At 42.3% G+C, this 19,137-nt stretch overlaps 1 protein-coding gene and 1 pseudogene across 1 annotated transcript in view; one reads left to right on the plus strand and one right to left on the minus strand.

Annotated features, from left to right (window-relative positions):
- LOC149280549 (E3 ubiquitin-protein ligase HUWE1-like) overlaps positions 1 to 15,786 on the minus strand; it is a 33,613-nt gene extending 17,827 nt beyond the window's left edge. The window contains 33 exon segments of the mRNA XM_089500403.1: positions 411 to 477; positions 656 to 801; positions 920 to 1,087; positions 1,277 to 1,472; positions 1,577 to 1,935; positions 2,044 to 2,209; positions 2,427 to 2,603; positions 2,725 to 2,813; positions 6,581 to 6,647; positions 7,110 to 7,232; positions 7,394 to 7,621; positions 7,737 to 7,888; positions 7,891 to 7,961; positions 8,339 to 8,461; positions 8,639 to 8,855; positions 9,145 to 9,330; positions 9,661 to 9,761; positions 9,891 to 10,024; positions 10,133 to 10,378; positions 10,811 to 10,987; positions 11,200 to 11,257; positions 11,458 to 11,540; positions 11,542 to 11,670; positions 11,939 to 12,030; positions 12,547 to 12,724; positions 13,068 to 13,174; positions 13,526 to 13,606; positions 13,775 to 13,876; positions 14,311 to 14,416; positions 14,843 to 14,983; positions 15,180 to 15,307; positions 15,457 to 15,528; positions 15,768 to 15,786. Of these exon segments, the coding sequence (XP_089356529.1) occupies positions 411 to 477; positions 656 to 801; positions 920 to 1,087; positions 1,277 to 1,472; positions 1,577 to 1,935; positions 2,044 to 2,209; positions 2,427 to 2,603; positions 2,725 to 2,813; positions 6,581 to 6,647; positions 7,110 to 7,232; positions 7,394 to 7,621; positions 7,737 to 7,888; positions 7,891 to 7,961; positions 8,339 to 8,461; positions 8,639 to 8,855; positions 9,145 to 9,330; positions 9,661 to 9,761; positions 9,891 to 10,024; positions 10,133 to 10,378; positions 10,811 to 10,987; positions 11,200 to 11,257; positions 11,458 to 11,540; positions 11,542 to 11,670; positions 11,939 to 12,030; positions 12,547 to 12,724; positions 13,068 to 13,174; positions 13,526 to 13,606; positions 13,775 to 13,876; positions 14,311 to 14,416; positions 14,843 to 14,983; positions 15,180 to 15,307; positions 15,457 to 15,528; positions 15,768 to 15,786 (4,489 nt within the window).
- Positions 15,787 to 15,894: 108 nt separating this feature from the next.
- On the plus strand, positions 15,895 to 17,792 carry LOC149280550 (fucose-1-phosphate guanylyltransferase-like; annotated as a pseudogene).
- The last annotated feature ends 1,345 nt before the right edge of the window (positions 17,793 to 19,137 follow it).

The following is a 19,137-nucleotide window of genomic DNA, read 5'->3' on the forward strand; positions in this document are numbered from 1 at the left end:
TTCAGAACAGGGAATGTAATAGATAGACGACCCTGGCAGAACATGCCGTCACCAATGTCAGCTTCCATGAAATTGATGTGTAATCTAAATATATCAAAATCATTTCCACTGACTGCCAAAGACACAAGCTATAGGTAGTTTAATTATGCTCGACACTGTGATTGTCTTTAAAATTATCAAGTTTCACCATCAGAAGACATAGCTATTTTTTTTTGGGGATACACTATAGATGCACCCTATTTAAGTTATCCAACTTCTTACACCTAACATTAGAAACACCATCTATAACTTCTAGATTTTCCCTCGCTTGATGTAATTTTATTCGTTTGTATTGGAGTGTACTACCAGTATCACAAAATGGACATTTAAGAGGCATTCAAGACTTAAGCACGTTAGAGTGAGCGGCATACCTTCTCCTTGAGGAGTTCCAGATGGAGGAGTCTCAGTGGAGGTGCTGTCTGTGGTAAAGACCCGAGCCTACAAGTAAATAACAAATGTCAGAAAAAGGTATAGCTAATTGATAGAGAATATTCCACACTACCAGCATGCTACAAAAAACACTCAAGCATGCAGCAAATCACAACTAGTAAACAAATAGTATAACACATGAGCAATACAAAAACTGTAGCATAATTCATGATCATTATATCCTTACATTGATAGCAAAGCTGCTTTGAGCATCAAAGTCACTACCCGGTCTCGTGAGGTCACGATATTGCTGGAAAACCTCATCACCCATGTCCTGTAAGATCTGACTGACCTCCTGGTTCATACCCACAAGTTTGGGCTCCGTCTTTTCTGCTACTGCAATGGAAGAAGATATTTTAATTTTTTTCTGCCGCAGAGCCAACATCGCATTACATCTAGACCGAGGCGGTCGCTCTACCTCACACTGAAAGTAGCAATAAGGCCTAGGTACCTTCGTCTGGAGCATGGTAAGCTGCAAGTGCGTTGAGCATGTCATAGATCACTTCCTTAATGGTATCAGGGATGACTGGAAGCGTGGAAGGCTTCACAGGTGTTGTCTTTACAAGCTGTACTGCATTGGGCCCCTTGATACGGAGATTCTCAAACTCATCATCTGAGGCTGAAAATGGTAAAAATAAATGCTTGACATTAAGTTACAAAACAAGACCGTAACGTTTTCCAAATCACAAGTGGAATTACACAGTCAAGGCCTACTCTACAATTATCCTGCGGACCCACAAAGACATTTAAACTGAGAACGTAAAAAGCTTGTTGGTGAATTCCGTTGTGTTCCTACTCTGCTACTCACCAGTTCCCGATCCTCTCGGTGCCGGCAGAGCTATCCGAATGCAGTTGTTTGCCACTTCGGTGAAGATGTCAGGATTTCGGCAAGCAGCTGGGCCCAAGACACGAAGGATATAGTTTATCTCCCGGGAACCCAAGCTTCCAGACACTACACCAGAGGTGGTACTACCAGCCCCACTTGTGGCTGCAGATCGGACAACCTGAAATTTAGGACAGGGGTTTAATACATATATATATATATACACACACACACACCTACATATATAGTCTTTGAGGTATTTTTTTGGCATTAGCCATGACATACCTTTTCCATAGTGTGCTGTAAAGTGCATGGATCTTCTATGATGTGTCTGAAGAGGAGAGTGACTAGCGGGGTGAAGCCATTAAACGCAGAGGTCTGATTCAAACTGAGGATCATGCGTGTGCTCTTCAGCTCGGCAAACATCATGGCGTATTTGTGGTCACGTGTAAGACGTAGACACAGCCGCAAGGTAGCATGCAAAGTGTCCGGATCCACTGGGACTCCCAACATGCTGACACACGAACGAATGAGAATGGTCACCATCTCTTCAGTCAGCCCCTGGATAACAATGTCCCCAACTTTTGGCTCTTCAACAGGAGGTTCCTTTTCTGTGGTGGCATTTTCTGAAGCAGGAATGGACTCTGAGCGTAGAGGAAAAAAATTCATAAGCATTAAACATGTTCAACGTAGATGTATAAACCTTTACACAGAATTCTTCTGCACTCCGTTAAGACTAAAACACGTCCTACCAGAAGACTTCTCCTCCTTTGGTTTGGCATCCAAGTCCACTTCTTTTGCTTCCTCCAATGTTTTCTCCAGTTCCTGGCCATTTCCATTCTTGCCACCTTTGACTAACCTTGGAACACGCAGCAAAGTAAGCATTACGGGCCTCCTATTTCCAGTTTCTTCATTTACCTGCAAGACACGTCATTGGTGAGAACCAAATTTACCTCCATCCAGCTGCGTAGCCTGACCCGACTGGAGCAGACAGCGTTTATAGCAGTCGACTATCTTCCAAATGGCCTTTTGGACTATATAAATGGAAATCTCGCTGTATCTAAACCTTAATCCCAAAGTGTATAATTCCAGAAAAGCGTGGTTAGAAAATATAAAAATCAATGTTGTGAATCACCTGCACCATGGTGGTAAACTGAACTGTGTATCTTCGTCGGCCGGCAGTAAAACGCACGCATGTCTCGCCGGCTTTCCACGCGGTGTCAATGGTGCTGTTGTTGCTAGCACTATAGCTACACCATCGACCTGATCTGTCATCAAACCAACGCCAATTGTTACCATTCGACTGTAAATACTGGAGAGGAAAGAAAAAGTAGAAATACACTTTACTCAAGGAAATAATATAATTGGACGTTTGGCATAAGAAATGCCAATACGTGTACTGGAGGGAAAATAGAACATTAAGATTATTATACCCGGTTCATTTGCATTCTCCTCTTGGAAGAAATGGACGTTTTTTCATAGAAGTCAATCAGTAGTAAGACAGGTGTAATCCAATATAAGTCTGATAGATTGCCATTATATCACACAATAAACGTGTTTGAGATGGAAACTCTTATTAGTGTGAGAGGTTTTTGGCCTGAAAAATCCACGGAGGCATTTGGGAATCATCAGGTGAGAAAAAGACTGAAAGGCACGTGGGATGAAGACACAAACGTTGGTAGTCCGGAGAATATATAAATATCACTGAAAGCATCAGAGGACACACTTTCACACCATCTGCACATTTGGCTTTGCTGGGGGGCAGCGTTTCAGAATTCACACAATCCGGGCACATGGCAGCTTCAGCTCCTGACCAGACAAAACGTTAGGATCACCAGTTACTCTTACATCAAACGAGAAGACATTATCAAACGTAATACAGTACAGCCTTACCGGACTTTTCAAATGAGGTTGGTTTCTGGTTATTTGTCATTAACAGCTTAAATGTGTTACTATTCTGAAGCTTTCACGTCACACTCACTGCGGTATTACAACAATATATTACAACATATAAAACACACATTATTAATACCCTACTGACTAAGTGACTTTGCCACCAATGAAAAAAATTTAGAGATTTCCCTTTTAAGTGTATTACATAAATTACATACACACCAATTTAAATAGAGTGGGTGTATTTGTTTTTTGGGAGAAAAATGAAAGAATACATAACTGCAGCTGTTTTTTTAGGCAAAAGGTCACCATATTTTACACTCGCGTTATGTATTCTTGCGTGCTGAAATCCAGGCGTCTGTAAAATACTGTAATACGTTACTAGATTCATCGGTCATCATAAAGGAAAATACTATTATTTTTCCTCATCGGTTTCTTAAATACTATCCTAAAATTTTAAAGAAACTTTTCAATTATGCTGAAATCCCTTGCACTAATTTTTCCACCATTCATCATAATGACCTCATTCCCTCAAATTCTGTAATATCATGTTTTTCCTTCAACCCATAAACACTGAAAGCAGCTCAGGAAACATCTAGAATGCACAAGAGGCAGGAGGAGAATAAATTAGCTCATAACATTTTGAGTATTTTACCTGGAAGTCTATGGAAAATACCATGTTCCTAAATAAAGCTGGCTTCTAAATTTCTTCTCACTTGCTCCAATTTTGAGCATCCCCTTACGAAAAATTACTGCAGTTTTTTCTAAAGTAATACTGCAGTTTTTTGGACATGAAAAAACTGCAATACTGCACTTTTACTGCAGTATTACTGCACATTTACTGCACTTTTACTGCAGTATTACTGCACATTTACTGCACTTTTTTTTTTATACTGCAAACCTACAGTTGTACTTCAAAGTACTGTAGCTTTATTGCATTTGTACTTCCGTACAAAAATAACTGCAGTACAACTGCAGTACAGTGAAGTACAAATGCAGTAAAAGTGCAGTAAATGTGAAGTAATACTGCAGTAAAAGTGCAGTATTGCAGTTTTTTCATGTCCAAAAAACTGCAGTATTACTTCAGAAAAACTGCAGTATTTTTTTTGTAAGGGTCAATTTGGCCGCCATTACACCAAATGGGGTAACGGTGCATTTGGTCATCCACCTGGAGTTTCATGGGCAAATTCACAATTGAGGTTATGAAAATTTCGGCTTCTTCACGTGATCACAGTGTCTGAACACACAGAAACATGGAATGATATGGCAGATATGAACCATGTAGTCTGCATCTCCTCCTCCTTTCTAATAAAAGGAAATGCCAACATATTATCTGACTTTGACGCAGCTGTACCTATCTGGGAACACTGTGTAAATTTCCATTTACTTTGTAAATACTTTTGTATAGTTGTGTTAATTTCCATAAATGTTGCTTAATTTCAGCTGCAGTATTACAAAAGCAATGATTGTCTTACTATGGCATTGGCTTTATCTGGGTTTCAATGTGGGCTCATGGAGTTCATGGAGCAGTGCAATGACATGTGGATCATTTCCCAATCCACGTCAAATGTGTTAAAATAGGAAATTTTTGGACACCAAGCTTAGTTTTTAAATTTTTTTTTCATTTTTTGAGAGTATCAGCCACCTTCTATCAAGTCACAGGTATATATTATAAATGTCATTTTCCCCCCAAATGTTATTTCTTTAAGTTTATGGTAACTGATCTTAAGAAAAAAGGAGAAACTACACAGCTGCCCATATTTTCCTATTAGTGAAACTGAACAAACAGAAAATTTTTATAAATCATTTAAAGAACTTGCTCAGCATTCTACAATCCGAGGCTGCACAACTGCCACTTATTGTCTTCTTCAAATCTAATTCCTTTGTTTGGAAACAGATTATGTGTTTCAGGGATGATTCAGCACAATCTAAGCAAAAAATAGAAGTAACAGAGTTAGTACAAGGTGACTCATCCGAAAAACGAGTTTTGGTATTGCTGTTGAGGCTCCAGATTAAACAGGACAACACCCCGACCATTAAATGTTCTGTCCTGGAATGAACGGTGCATTAAACTCTTACACTAGGAAAAAGAGACCCTATATCCTAAAAACAGTAGAAGATGTTGTAGAAACTTTGACAAAAAACAACTTTCCGCATTGTGTTACATAGAAGATATAGAACTGTTGTGTACTGAAGATTTCATAGAAAGTAGGAAATTTACAAGGAGTTCATGGAAATGAAAAGCAGACTGCCACATTTTAGACATGTATGAGAGAACAGCATGTTTAATGGAACTGCAACTTTACTTGCTGTATATAACATTAAAAAGGCTAGGGTGTCGGAACAATATTCAATCTATTTTTTTTTTTTAATCCACTGATAATAATGGATATATACCTAAAATATAAAAATCTTCCACATTAGTTAAACGAGATTCCCAAAGGTCAGTTTTTATGATTGAGATGTAATTGTAGTTCTAAGACATTATACAAAGAACAAACTGGTAAATTAAAGAAAAAAAAAAAATTCTACAAAAATAGACAAATTGAGGAAGTCCCAAGAGAAACTATTTAGGGATCAAAATCATAGAAGTAGAGAAGATATTGAAAATGTGCATTTTCTTTTCTTTCCCAATATGACACACACTCCTTTCAAATTGGAAATATTATTAAAAACAATTGGTCTATACTTTTAAAGCACACAGTCGTGTACAAAGGATCCTTCCAAGAACAGCAAAGAAGTATCAATGTACAAACTTTGCTGAGCGCCTCTTTTGCGTACACTCTGTGCATAACACTCTGGGAGACATTGCAAGGAGGAGGCCTAATCCACACATAGTCTTAAACGTGAGATTATTTTGAATAGTATTCTAGCTACAGCTCAAGAGTTTTAGGGTTTGTACACCAGCCCTTTAATTTCTGCTGCCTCTAGGCTCTACTCATGATAGATGGGTGTGACAGATGGATAGGGTGTTCCTACAGCCTATGCAGGGCCGGCCCTACAATGGAGCCGACTGGGGCAATTGCCCCAGGCGGCACTTCAGAAGGGGCGGCACTTTGCCGCCCCAAGCGTTTTTTTTTTGTTTTTTTTGAAGCGGAGGAGAGAGAGAGGGGCACCGAGTGGTTTTCGCTTAGCCGCTCGGCGCCCCTCTCTCTCTCCTCTGCGGCGAGTTTCCCTGTTCGGTCTCTGTGCCGGCTTGTAATGCAGAGCGCCGGAAGTGACGTGAATTTCCGGCGCTCAGCATTACAAGCCGGCACCGTGGCAGCACAGGGAGACTCGCCGCAGGACTGTTTAAGGGTAAGTACCGGTGGGGGGCGGGTAGATAATGCCGCCCCCCCCTCGGCGGGGGGCGGCATTTTAAACTTCGCCCCAGGCGGCGTTAAGTCTTCGGCCGGCCCTGATCTTGTCCCAACGACATGGCAATGGCTCTCAGCATCTGATCTTCCTCTGATATACTCAAGTCCTGCAGAGCAACAACAGATACCCGTGAGCTGGGCTGCTCTGCAGAATGGGGAGTCAGGGCATGAGTGTAAGGGTGTACAAGCAGAGGAGAGACATCAAGAACCCGGTGGAGCTCGGGAACGCTGGAGTAGAATGGGGAAGAGGGAAGCTACTGCAGCTCGGCCAGGGGAACCAATCTTTCAATGACAGGGAGACGGGCCAACCTTTTCTACTCTGGCTACTGCCCCTCTTCAAATTTTAGTCAGTTGTCTATGACTTGACTAGGACCGCCTGCACTATCACACGCGTGTGCTACATCTAACCTGTATAGCGGCACGGAGAAGCCTGCGGTAGAAAGGGGAAAGGAATGGACGACAGGGAAGGAGATGTGATGAGGATACAGGAGGGAAGCAGAACCGGACCACACTCATGTGAAGGGTTGGGGGGGGAATAAGTTGAGGAAACGTTCACCCTGCACACTTACCCGTACAACTCCACCAATGAGAGGAGGAGGGTGGGTGAGGAGGTACTCTGTGGCTTGCTCCATGGTACTGGTGTTAAGCAAAGCTTCCATGGCATGTTCCCGCGTGAATCCCGTATCAATGAGCTATAGAGAGACGATTGTATGGTTAGGAGACGGCATTCAGTCTAATCAGCAGAAGCAGCATGCTGACAACACTTGTTCCAATTTCAGCTGACAGCTACAATGTAAAAGGTTTACTTAAGGCCAAGATTGCCGCAGACAAGAAAATAAAGTACTATTCCCACCTGCTGAAGTTGTTGCTGGTTCACTTGAGGCTCTCGCCTCGCTCCACTTTCGTCTTGCTGACCCTCTTCTTCCCGACTACCCTCACGCTCTTTGCTCATCCGCTCACGAATCACTGGCTCCCCTCGCAGTATGTGGCATAAGATAGCTAGCATGGACTCAGCCATACGACCACCATATACTTTTAAAGGTTTTCTATTCCAAAGGTTCTTGATGCAGGTGAAGGCTGCCTGTAAGCGACAAAATATGGAATACTGTTAGGTACACTGATCACAGCCAAACAAAGATTCCAAGGCGCAGGTAGATACCATATCCCAACAGCAGCAGGAAAGGTGTAATTTTTACCTTTTGCGTGACTACAAGGAAGCGCAATGAGCTGAACTGAGGGTAGTTCTGTCCTCCGGGTAACTTGGTTGGTGGCAGGGAGTGAGGAGACTCCAGGACTGTGGTAGGATTTACCATCTTTTCCACCAGCATAAGCCAAGCATCCAGGAATCCGGCAGATCAGAGTGTTCCAAGCCCTCCGACACCGGCACTCTGCCACCCATAGAGAGGGCCCAGTTAAAGGTTCTAAATTTTAAAACAAATGTGTTAGAGTGAAAGTGTACGTTGTTCTAGTTTTTCAAAATGATGCTTCCAGATGTTTCATATGGACATTAAATCAAGGAACATTCTATTAACAAGTATAAAAGTAGTCACTGTGTTGGGAATGTATTGGCCAATTACACTAATGGAAACATACTTTTTCACCATTTACGTTCTAAAAATCAGCCAGTAGCAGGTAGAAGTCAGGTGCATGATGGGAAATGTGACGTTGAAGTATATGAAAACAAAAACATGTAACTTCCCCATTTGGAACGTGTTAAAGCAAAATATATTTCTGAGGCCTCGGAAAGTCTTTGTTCTGTCTCCCGTGAGTCGCTACAGGTAGCAGGCGGCTCACTTACTCAAAGAGAGCGTTGTGTCCACCGGAGCAGAGGAATTTCTGCAGCATAAGATGATACGGATATTTCCTCTCGTCAAACAACATGGGAGAGGTGAAGCCAACGGAGCAGATAAAAAAGGTTAACCTGAACAACACAGATGTACAATGTTAGACAAATCAAATTTAAAGAGACATCTTATATTTACCAGCCTATTACTATTTCTAATTAACCAAATCACCACCCAAAATCCAACATCCTTCAGTTAAGAGATTAATACAAAGCAAGCTTGTCACTTGTGAACGAGACCCGTGTAGCACAAACCTGAACCTGGGAGTTGGTGTGTATGGAGGAGGCTGCCACGAAAGTCCCTTCGTCAGTAACTTTGTGAGTGCGGACGCCGTAGAGCGCGCGGCTGGGGTCGGGGCTGTGGTGGTGCTGGCTGCATGGTGACTTCGCCTTTGGCGCACAGGAGACCCAACACAGAGTTTGACCAGTAGGCCAAAAAGTTCAGCCAGGGCACGACCGAGCCGCGAAGATGCTAAAAAAATAAAAACATAAATATGAATAAATAAATCAAAATAAAAATGATGTTATATTGTGCTCTACATATTAGATTTCTGCTTAAGGTTCATATCCATGCTTCTGTTAGTGTACTCTACTTATTGGCAAGTATAGCAGGTACAAGCTTTATGAACTATTTGAAGGTTCATCAAGATCAGCCCTATCATACCCAGCATGTATTTTTATAAACTTATAAAAAAAAAAAAAATCTAAATCGATACGTAATTTAATAAACTACTTCCATGTAAAACATATTTTATAAATACCTGATAATAATGGTTTAATCTGTTTGATTCTGGCAGCCATTGCTGGGGTGATCTTTGGTTTCCCCTTGGGGTCAGACGCGCTGGGTTCATCTGTTTCCATGGGCGCCAACGCATCCCCATCAAGTCCAATACCTTCTAGTAAGCCGGTGGCTTCCTCACCGACAGCACTCACCTCGGGTTCACCTTCTGTAACACAGATACGATGGCTTATACATATAGAGTATACACTATACACTATATTAAAATATGCACTTCTGCATAAAATATTTAACTTTTTATACAAGAAATATAGTGAAAGTCATCCATGAAACCATGCAACAATATTGTAGATGCCTAATATCCAAGACAACTGTGCATAGATGTCTTAAAGAAATACTTATTATACCCTGGATATGTGGCCTTGTGTATAAAATATTTTACTTAAATATGTTACTTAATTGCCATATGTCATGGCACCGGGCCAGGTTTGAACCAGAAACATCTCAGAATGAGTTTAAGAAGTGTAAGAAAACATACCTGCCCTCTTTGTTCCCTGGGGCAAGGCACTTGCTGCCTTCTCCTCTTTGGGAGCCAACTTCTGCATGTCTGCCTGACCAAACTCACAGCCAGGTGGCAAGCTGTCAAAAAAAGTACAAGGTTGGTAAGTAAATGGCAGAACCTCGACTCAAATGTAGATTTCTGACCACAAACACTATGAAAAGCAAACAGTTCTGGGTATGGGAAACAGAAGAATCACATGCGCGTACCTGTTAGGAGTACAGAGAGACAGCAAAACAGTGCTTTCCCAAACAAGAGAGCAGTACAGCTGACTCAGCTTATTCAGAACATTGAGACCCAGTTGAGAACCCCACTGGTTGACAGAGATGGCACGGATCTCACTCTGTGGAGAAGAAAAGAAATATGGCAATTAAGAGCACGCAAAAGCAACACTGCTGCCTCGGAAAACATGAAAACAAAATGTTTAGACCCACCCGGTCGGGGCCCTTACCTGTCCCACTCTGCACGTGTGTACAAACATCATGATGTATGCATGGGCTGCAGTTAATGCGTGGAGTAGGGGGGTAGCCTGAGCAGACAGAGTGGCATCTGCTACATTTCCAGCACATGCCAGCTCCCTTAACAGCACTGAGCCACCGGGGGCCTCAATAGGCCGATGCAATGGGTCCAGCGAGGAAAGAATGGAGTCCAGCTGGAGAAGCCCTTCTTGGAGAACCTTAGGCTCATGAGACAGAGTCTAGAAAGAGGGGAGATGTTGTCTATTAACAGTCCTGGAACTTCTGCTTGTATTTATTTTCTGGCCATTAACAAAAAACAGAACTACCGAGAATATAAACATCAAAGACATTGTCCAGCTAGCCTGCCCATAATATAGTACTGGGCTGACAGGTTGCCCAAGTATTACAGCATTTTGTGGCAGTACAGCTATGCTATAGACACTCGTTCGTAGATTTGGACCAGTATTTTTGGGGGGGTTTTTTTTTCTCTTTTAGGAGAACCCTCGCTGGGTCATCCAGCACAATGATTTTTAGCTACAACCCCATTGGCTGCAAGTAGGCTAGGATTTCTAGACATTTCTGCAGGTGGTCCAGATTGATCTGTCTGAGTCAATCAAGGCTTGGTGTTTAACAACCACGTATTAGAATAAATGGAAACAAATGTTACTTACCAATATTGATTTGCAGACACCTGCCACAGCTTGGCAGGCAGCAGAGGTAGGGAAGTCAATAGGTAGATTAGGCAGACCAAGGATGGTGACCAGAGGCAGGAGACCCTTCTGACTCACAAACTCCTGACAGTGATCGTCCGTTGTGTTATTACTTAGAATGGATTCCACAAATTTAATCTGTGAATTGGTAAGTTTTTGAAGTCATTTGGAAAATTCACAGATATGAGTAGCTTCGCATAAAATTTTACTGAAACATTATTTAAAAATCTTTGGTCCAATATTGTACCAAAATGGTTAAAATCAGGGTTGTAAATTTGTGGGCTATAATCGGGAGCCCTTGAGCCCTGCGCTCTTACACATCGGCTCTATTACACTATTTCTAAACTCACCACGTTGAGAATATAATCCATCAGAGGAATCGGGATTCTCTCTTCAGTTCCCACAACACTATGAGAGAAAAGGCAAGTTAACATATGAGGTCCAGCAAGAGCTTAAGAATAAAAATTCAAGTTTATTAGATATGAGTCTCTTATTATAAATTATCTTAGTTTAACCCAGATTAATAACAGATTAATGTCTGATATGAAGTCTGGAACAAAGTTTACAGGTCACAACTCCAGAGCTAGCAGCACACATGGTAAACTTACTGCGGACTTGGCTCAACTTCGCTCTGTTGGTTTGCAGTGAAGCTCTGCATTGCTTGAACCTCCTCTTCGTCCTCGTCCTCGCTTAGAAGCCTCTTCGGCCGCGTGGTTCGAACGTGGTGGAGGAGCTGTGGCCGTGCCGTCAGCTTTCTGAATTGATGGCTTCTGACAAATATACTTCGGGTCCCTACCAAGATTGCATATTTCTTCTAAAATCTAAAAAAAAAAAAAAAAAAGAATGATTCAAAAAAGACTGAAGACATGCATGCCCAGTATCCATGACTATGAGTCAATTTGTTAATCTCCAACAAAACAGACGCAAATCCAAATGGTTAAACACTTAAGAGGATCTAGAAAATGGCAAAGGGAAACCCGAATGTTCCAAGTCTGTGCAAGAACATAAAACAATCAATATTTAAACAAGTCGATAACCCCCTGCTAGGAAGCGCCCTACAAACCCCACCGGGACATGCAAACACCTTACCTTAATAATAGCGGTGGTAGCATCGGTTTTTAGTGTGGGCTGGTGCCTCATCAGTTCATCGACAGCACTGCCCAGGTTAGAGGCTGTATCGCCTGCAGGAGACCGGAGAGAGGTCAAAGCTGGAAGAGACCACGGGCCTCTTAATCCCTCGGCTAGAGACCTGAAGAGCACTGATCTATGCTGCATGCAGGTCTCTTCAGCAGGGGTTAGAGGAGGGTTATGGAATTTTGGGGGGTGCCATTGACAGCTCATTCTGGTTAGGGGGCAAACATGTGGAAACAAATGGGAAACACTGGAGCTGCTAAATGGAAACACCAGTTAACTGAACAAAAGGTATTTTAAGCCAAGAAACCTTAATGCATAAGAATAAGTAAAGACCGTCCAAATGAGCACCACGTCTCCCATCAAGGAAAACCAGAATCAGGATTATAAAACCAGAAAGGGTCAGTAATCTATCACAAAACATGCACAATGAGTAGGGGGGACAGCCTGCATATGCAAAACAAACATCCAAGGTGTCGTGGTCTACGAGTCGTTAAATAGTCCTTTTGTCATGGAAGAATTTGGTCAGTCTTTTCTGCAACGCCGGTTGGTCAGCGTAGTCTTACCTAGAGGGTCTGAGCTCCTCCGCCTCCTCATGGCAGGGAGGTAATCGGGTGAAAGCAATACTTTGAAAAGCCGTTCAAAAGGTTGACATTGCACATAGGACTGCAACCCCCGGGCATTTAGACACAGGGCACTGAAGACATTGGGCAGAGAGCCTAGAACTTCCCTGGTTGCCGGAACCTGCAACAAAAAAAACACAAAACGGCGTCCTAGTATTTCAAAGGGAAATTAAACTGAAAACTTAATGCTGAAGGATATCAGTGTTTGGCCCAATTTGTTGCCCACAAGTTTTTCTTTACTAAATCTTGTATTTTATGATATGCATTACAATTAAACAAAAAGTTATTTAACCAACGGGTTTTTATGGTCACCGATATAAAATTTGATAGCACACAAGTATTTTCATCAGGTTATTAGATATAATTAAAAAACATGTTGTCATGTTGGTCACTCTTGGGGCAGATAAAATACAGCTGAACTGGGCAGCTTGATATTCTGATGACTCTGAAGTTTAATGACTTACATCTTTGATAAGGAGAGCATGAAGCATCACATCTGTTAAGCCATTGTCCTGAAGAGAAGACAGTAAAGACGGCTCTTGGAACACAAACACTGTTACTACTTCAGTAGCTACAGAAAGAACACAAAAATCAAGAGTCAGTCAAACGGCACAAATAGTCTGGGTCAATATCCACTACAGTTCTCATTAAATGAAGCAAGTATGCTATTTTTATTTGAAACACATAGCGATTCCATCCCAAACAGTTCTCAAGCTACAGGTTTCACGCTGAACCAAACTGATGACCACATCCCAATGTATAATATCACTGCTTACACATTTATCTATAGTCCTGAATCTTCCCAGCAGAGGGGCTTACAGTTCAGCTCCATTGTTTTTTTGGAACGGCTAGCAGCGTTACTCACTGATAAAGCACTAAATTCACAAATAATAAAAAAGGTGCAGGACCTGGGTTTACTTACCAAGTAAGAAAAGGGAAGGGCCGTAGTACTCGGCATTGCTGATTATGTGTTTCAGGGATGTGGGAAGAGTTCCATCCATCACTGAAAATAATATGATGTTAGTGATGCATAAGCAATAAGTGTGCCAACAGATGTACAGAATAATTTTGATGTAGATGGGGGTTCCAATGAGTTTATATTTACACACATACGGTTTCATGGTCAGTTTATGTCATGCACTAATTTGTCAACCATTTTATGAAGACCTACCATGACGAATACCATCTGAGAAGGCTGGATCCTGAATTGCCTTCTTCAAGAAATTCAGCATAGACTTCAAGAGAGCTGCTCTCTGGGGAATGCACTGCACTCCTGCAACATCAAATACAATCAGAAATGAAGTAAATGCACTTTGGGGGCCCTTATTTAGGCAGAAAAAATAAAATAAAAAAAACAGGAACTTAAAAGTCCGGTCAGTTACCTGAGCGGGTAGACCCTACACTCCCAGTGCTGAAGCGAATCTGCAGAAGTGGAAGGTCCAGGACTGGCCTCCATTGCCACATCAGTAACTAAAATCAAGTAGAATGTAAACTTCAGGTACTTCTCAATCTCAGAACTTTGTAGATATTTTAAACATATTAAAACATGCTTTTCTCTATTGGGGTTAATCAGAAAAAATTAATCAGGTCTTGCAATACGAATGTTAAAAGAGGAACTACAGTGATTCTTGTAAGCTAAAACAAAAGCCTCAAACTCTCCAAGAAGTATTCAAGGATAAAAAAATGAAAAGGCTTTAAATGTCTTACCTTCCATATCTGTCTCCATCTCTTGACCCTCCTGAACAGTGCTAGGGCGTTGGTTTCTTGGTTTGATGACAAATGGGGACTCTTTCCTACACAGGTCAACTTCATGCTACAATTGAAAAGGCACACTGGCTATAAGAAAGACTAACTTGGTGTCCTAACAAGAGATCTACTACTTATACTGTGCTAAACACAGAAGTTATAACTAAAGCAAAAGGAGGAACATTAGGAATCTAAATATTTCCTGATTGTAGTTAAACGTCAATCAGGACAAGTTTTACTTTACTCATTTGTCAGGGGGAGTTTAATTCTGGCGTGTGACACAAAAAGAGGTATCAAGTGGGCTAGTGTCTTGCCAATGAAACATTTTTTAAAGCATGGTCTTTTGATTAAAATCCAAGCTTTAGAACACTGCAGAACATTAACTGAAACAGGGTTTGAAAAGACCATGGAATCCAAAGGACTTTAATATAACGCATGAGCAAAGCCTTAGATGAGAAGTGTTAACCCTTGAAAAAAACTGTTGTGAACTCACCTCTAATCTGTAAATAAATATGGTCAGACCACTGCGGGACTGAAAGGCTGCCATGTCCAAGTTTGTAATGAGGTCAACAACTCTCACAGCTCGCGTCACAAATGTGATCTGGTCCTGCTCGTCACCAAGGAACTTGATCACCTGAGATGTACAAAGATACATATATATATATTTTTCAGCATAGAGAAATGTGGAGAGCTATGGCCACAACGGCACATCTAAAGGATCTTTCGACTCAAGCCTTGCTATGAATACCTTGCACATACTACAAGTTTACCCTGAAAAAGCCAGCAATACGGAAATGGTAGGTTAGCATAAAACATTCCCACCGGCATACCTTTAGAAGTGCTTCCATCATGCCACAGGAAACCAGCGCTTCTCCGCCAGCGTCATAGCTGGCCAAGTGATACAAAAAGGAAAAGAGGGCAGTGGCAAACTGGTGTGGGTATGGATCCATGGTTGGGTCTACAAAAAGAAAAAAAATCCTATGAAAACAAAGCTCTTTCACTAACAGTTCTCACTTTTTGTTTCTGTTAAATGTGATTTATACAATAAGAGGCTAATCTATAAAATGGAGGGTATAAAATCAGGTATAAAATGAGGTCCCTACTCACCAATCATGGCCTGAATACAGTTACGGACTAAAACAGGGAGGAAGCCATGGTAGGAGGCAGTGCCAGTACAGTCTATGATGTGCAGAGTATGACATCATATATCATCACTTTTCTCATACCTGTATGAAGGAGAGCGGGGACCTCCTAAGGGTGGGGCCTGGGATGAAAGCTCCGCTTGCTCCATGTAAGGAATGCTGGGGCACTTTTTGGGTGGACAGAGGTTAAAACAAGACGTCTCTATATGCCCCTAAATATAAAGTCAAAAATGATTTAAAGGTGGGGTATATGCCGTAAGTAGGCACAGGGTGTACTGAGTGGGTGGCCATACATGAAAATGGGCTGCGGTGGGCGTGGCCTCCACAAGACCACACCCACTCACCACCTATGGTGCATGCGGGAAGTTTCAAAATTCAGGAACTGTTTAAAAATTCATGCAACATGGTACACACCCAGGAGTTCTGCGGATACGCCCTGGAGGATCAAAAGAGCCGTACGTGACGTGACCATTTTGTTAAGTAAGTGATGTAGAAGTTTGAGATGGTTTTGTGACAGTTTTTAACCTTTTGCTATCGGGAGGTCAGTATACTATAGGCAACTGCCCCCCCCCCCCGTTTCCTGTTATGAAACAAAGTATAGATAAGAAACGCATTGTTACAAATACCGTAAATAAAACCGCTGAACGAATTTCTGATTAACCGCAAGGTCATCTATGGAGTCCCCCGTGCTTTGCCTGCTCGCCCCATCAGGCTGGCAGGGTAAATAAAGGGGTAGTAATACCCAGAATTGTTTCTAAGGGTACCAGGACTTTGGGTAACAAGGCTCTGGCCAAAAGATACATACATGGATAAAAAATATAGAAAAGTCCCCTTACTTGTGGTCATACGAGAAGATCATGAGAACATCCATTGAAGAGGACTAATGACAAAGGTTAACACAAGTTGTTAAACTGTTTTGTCCTTTTATTCTTCTTCTTTTGCAGGTGGTTATAGTCAACAATTACCAAATGCAAGCGCACTGGGGAAAATATTCACAGCCTTGCCTCTTGGAAACCCGATTTACCAAATACTGGAGCTCAAATTAGCTCTATATGTCGATTTTCCGGGGAATATGAACCCGGGGGTGGTGGTTACCTGTGCGGACGACATTGAGCTGTACAGCGGCGGGGATTTCCAAGTAAGATTTGACCGAAACGGGATTATTGCTTTAGCTCATCCATCAACGCTAAGCATAGGTACCACTCATGGAATATAGAACCTGCGCATCTTACCTACATAAGCCTTCCATTCAAAAGATGTGGCAATCAGGAGCCGTAAACACCCGAGGAGATTGTTCAGGTCCTCATCTCGCCTCGGAAGTGGTTTATACGGATAGTTTGTTTTACATGGATCACGGGACAGCTAAATTGTTGACTGGATTCTTCCAAGAATTGGGGGACGTTGGGTGTGAGATTGACGCATACGGGGACTTTTTACAGGCCCTCGGCCCCAACGCTACTTTGGAGTACCGCTAACGTTTCGAAGGCAGAATCCAAATTAATCGAAGTCCGAAAAAAGATCTACTTTCTCCTGCGAGGAACACCTTTTACGGTGATAGCGTTGAATAAATCAAAGTTCTACCACGTAGGAACCATGGAAGAATATATCTATCACTTAACTGATGACCCCGTCCTCGGGGCCGAACTTGGGTTTCAGTCCAGCGTTTTTAGCATCTTTCCAGATCGAGATGAAAACGGGAAAGTATGCGTCATTCAAAGCGTACTGGATACAAAGACCCGTGTCTTGCCGTGTTCCATGATTGAATATTCCAGGCTAGGTCCTGATGTTTCTGTGGGCGAATACTGCATCGTAAGTAACTTGTGTATAAACTGCGGATCCAACATACCTGACAAAACCTTCCTTAGTTCGATAAGTTTGATGATCGACGGGCAACCAATGTACGCAACCATCCTCTTTGGTACAGAAGATGACTTGAAAAAGAACGTGGCTTCCTTGGCCGACCTGAAATCTCTCCAGATATTTGGAAGGAACTTCTTGGAATGTTTGGAGGTCTGGGGCCTTGGAAGTTCCGATCGTTTGTTTTCCGGAGACGAGAAGTCCCTGAGTCTGTGGAACGCCAGGATCTTCCCCGGGTGCGTCACGTTACAAAAGTCTGTGGAGGTAGCTCTGGAAATGCTTCAGGGTTTGCACGGCAAACCGTCGGCGAGTGTTGATGGCATTAAGAGGCTATCGATCGAGGAAATTTTGGCGTACAAAGACGTAAAGGACATGCTGAATTACAGAAAAATGCTTTCCAAGGAAATCGCGTCTGAAGGACAAAAAGAAATGCTGGATGCCTGATCTGCTCACCCGTTTCAAACATTTAAAGTATAATGGTCTATTTTTAAAAAGTTTTATGCTGTTCAATAAATATATATAATTATATTAATATTAAATCATAAAAAAAAGATTGACTTTTGATCTGTATAGGGTATGTAAGGCATTTTATATTTGGGTTATGAAATCTATTGGTATCTAAATATATATATATATATATATATATATATATATATATACAAATTGTGTTTATTTAATTGTATTTTTTTGCACATTGATTTAAACAACTAATAAAGAAATGTAAATGTTACAATTTATAGGAATTTTATAGGACGTTCTGTCTGGAGTTCCACCATTTGCAGAATATCTGGTAAAAGGTTTAGGTGCCCCTTTATTCCAATGAACTACCTTTTTTTTTTATCTTTATGCTGCCAGTCGGGTAATATATGCTCAAACCAGTGGCGGATCTACCGGGGTCGCAGGGGTCGCGACTGCGACGGGGCTTGGCGGCAGGGGGGCCCAAGCCAAGGGGCCGCCCGAAATCTTTTTTAAGTTTTTTATTTTTTTTTTAAATAAGGCAGGGGCGTCCAACATGCGGCCCACGGGCCAAATGCGGCCCGCGAGACCTCGAGGTGCGGCCCGCGTAAGATCGGCAGCCAGGGCAACCGATCTTACACGAGCCGCACCTCAAGCCCTGCTACTTACTTGTGGGAGGGTCTTCTGGACAGCACAGAGGAAGCGGAGTTCACGTGACATCCTACTTCCTCTGTGCTTTAGCAGAGAAGGCAGAGGGAGGCCGCGCCCCCTGCTGAAGTCTGTGAGCGGCATCGAGGGAGCTGCAGTGCAGGTAAGGGGGTGGGAAGGGTGTTTGAATGAGTGTGTGTGATTGAGGGAATGAATCTGTGAATTAATGATTATATGAATAAATGAGTGTGTGTGTGTGTGTGTGTGATAGCATGGATGTGTAAGTGCTGGAACCTAGGCATGATGGGACTGTGATTGCTGTTAGCAATCACACTCCTATCATGCCAAGTAAGCCAGTACATGCTGAAACCTGGCCAGCTGCCCCCCTTGTGTAGTGATGCTGCCAGCAGTATGGGGTCTGCACTTACAGCCACCCTGTACCAGCATGTACTGGCTGACTTGGCATGATAGGAGTGTGATTGCTAACAGCAATCACAGTCCCATAATGCCTAGGTTCCAGCATTTACTGGATGGATGTGTAAGTGCTGGAACCTAGGCATGATGGGACTGTGATTGCTGTTAGCAATCACACTCCTATCATGCCAAGTCAGCCAGTACATGCTGAAACCTGGCTAGCTGCCCCCCTTGTGTATTGATGCTGCCAGCAGTATGGGGTCTGCACATC

Source organism: Sceloporus occidentalis, unplaced genomic scaffold, assembly GCF_023333645.1.
Source record: "Sceloporus occidentalis isolate IW3139 unplaced genomic scaffold, rSceOcc1.0.p SCAF_154, whole genome shotgun sequence".
NCBI lineage: Eukaryota > Metazoa > Chordata > Lepidosauria > Squamata > Phrynosomatidae > Sceloporus > Sceloporus occidentalis.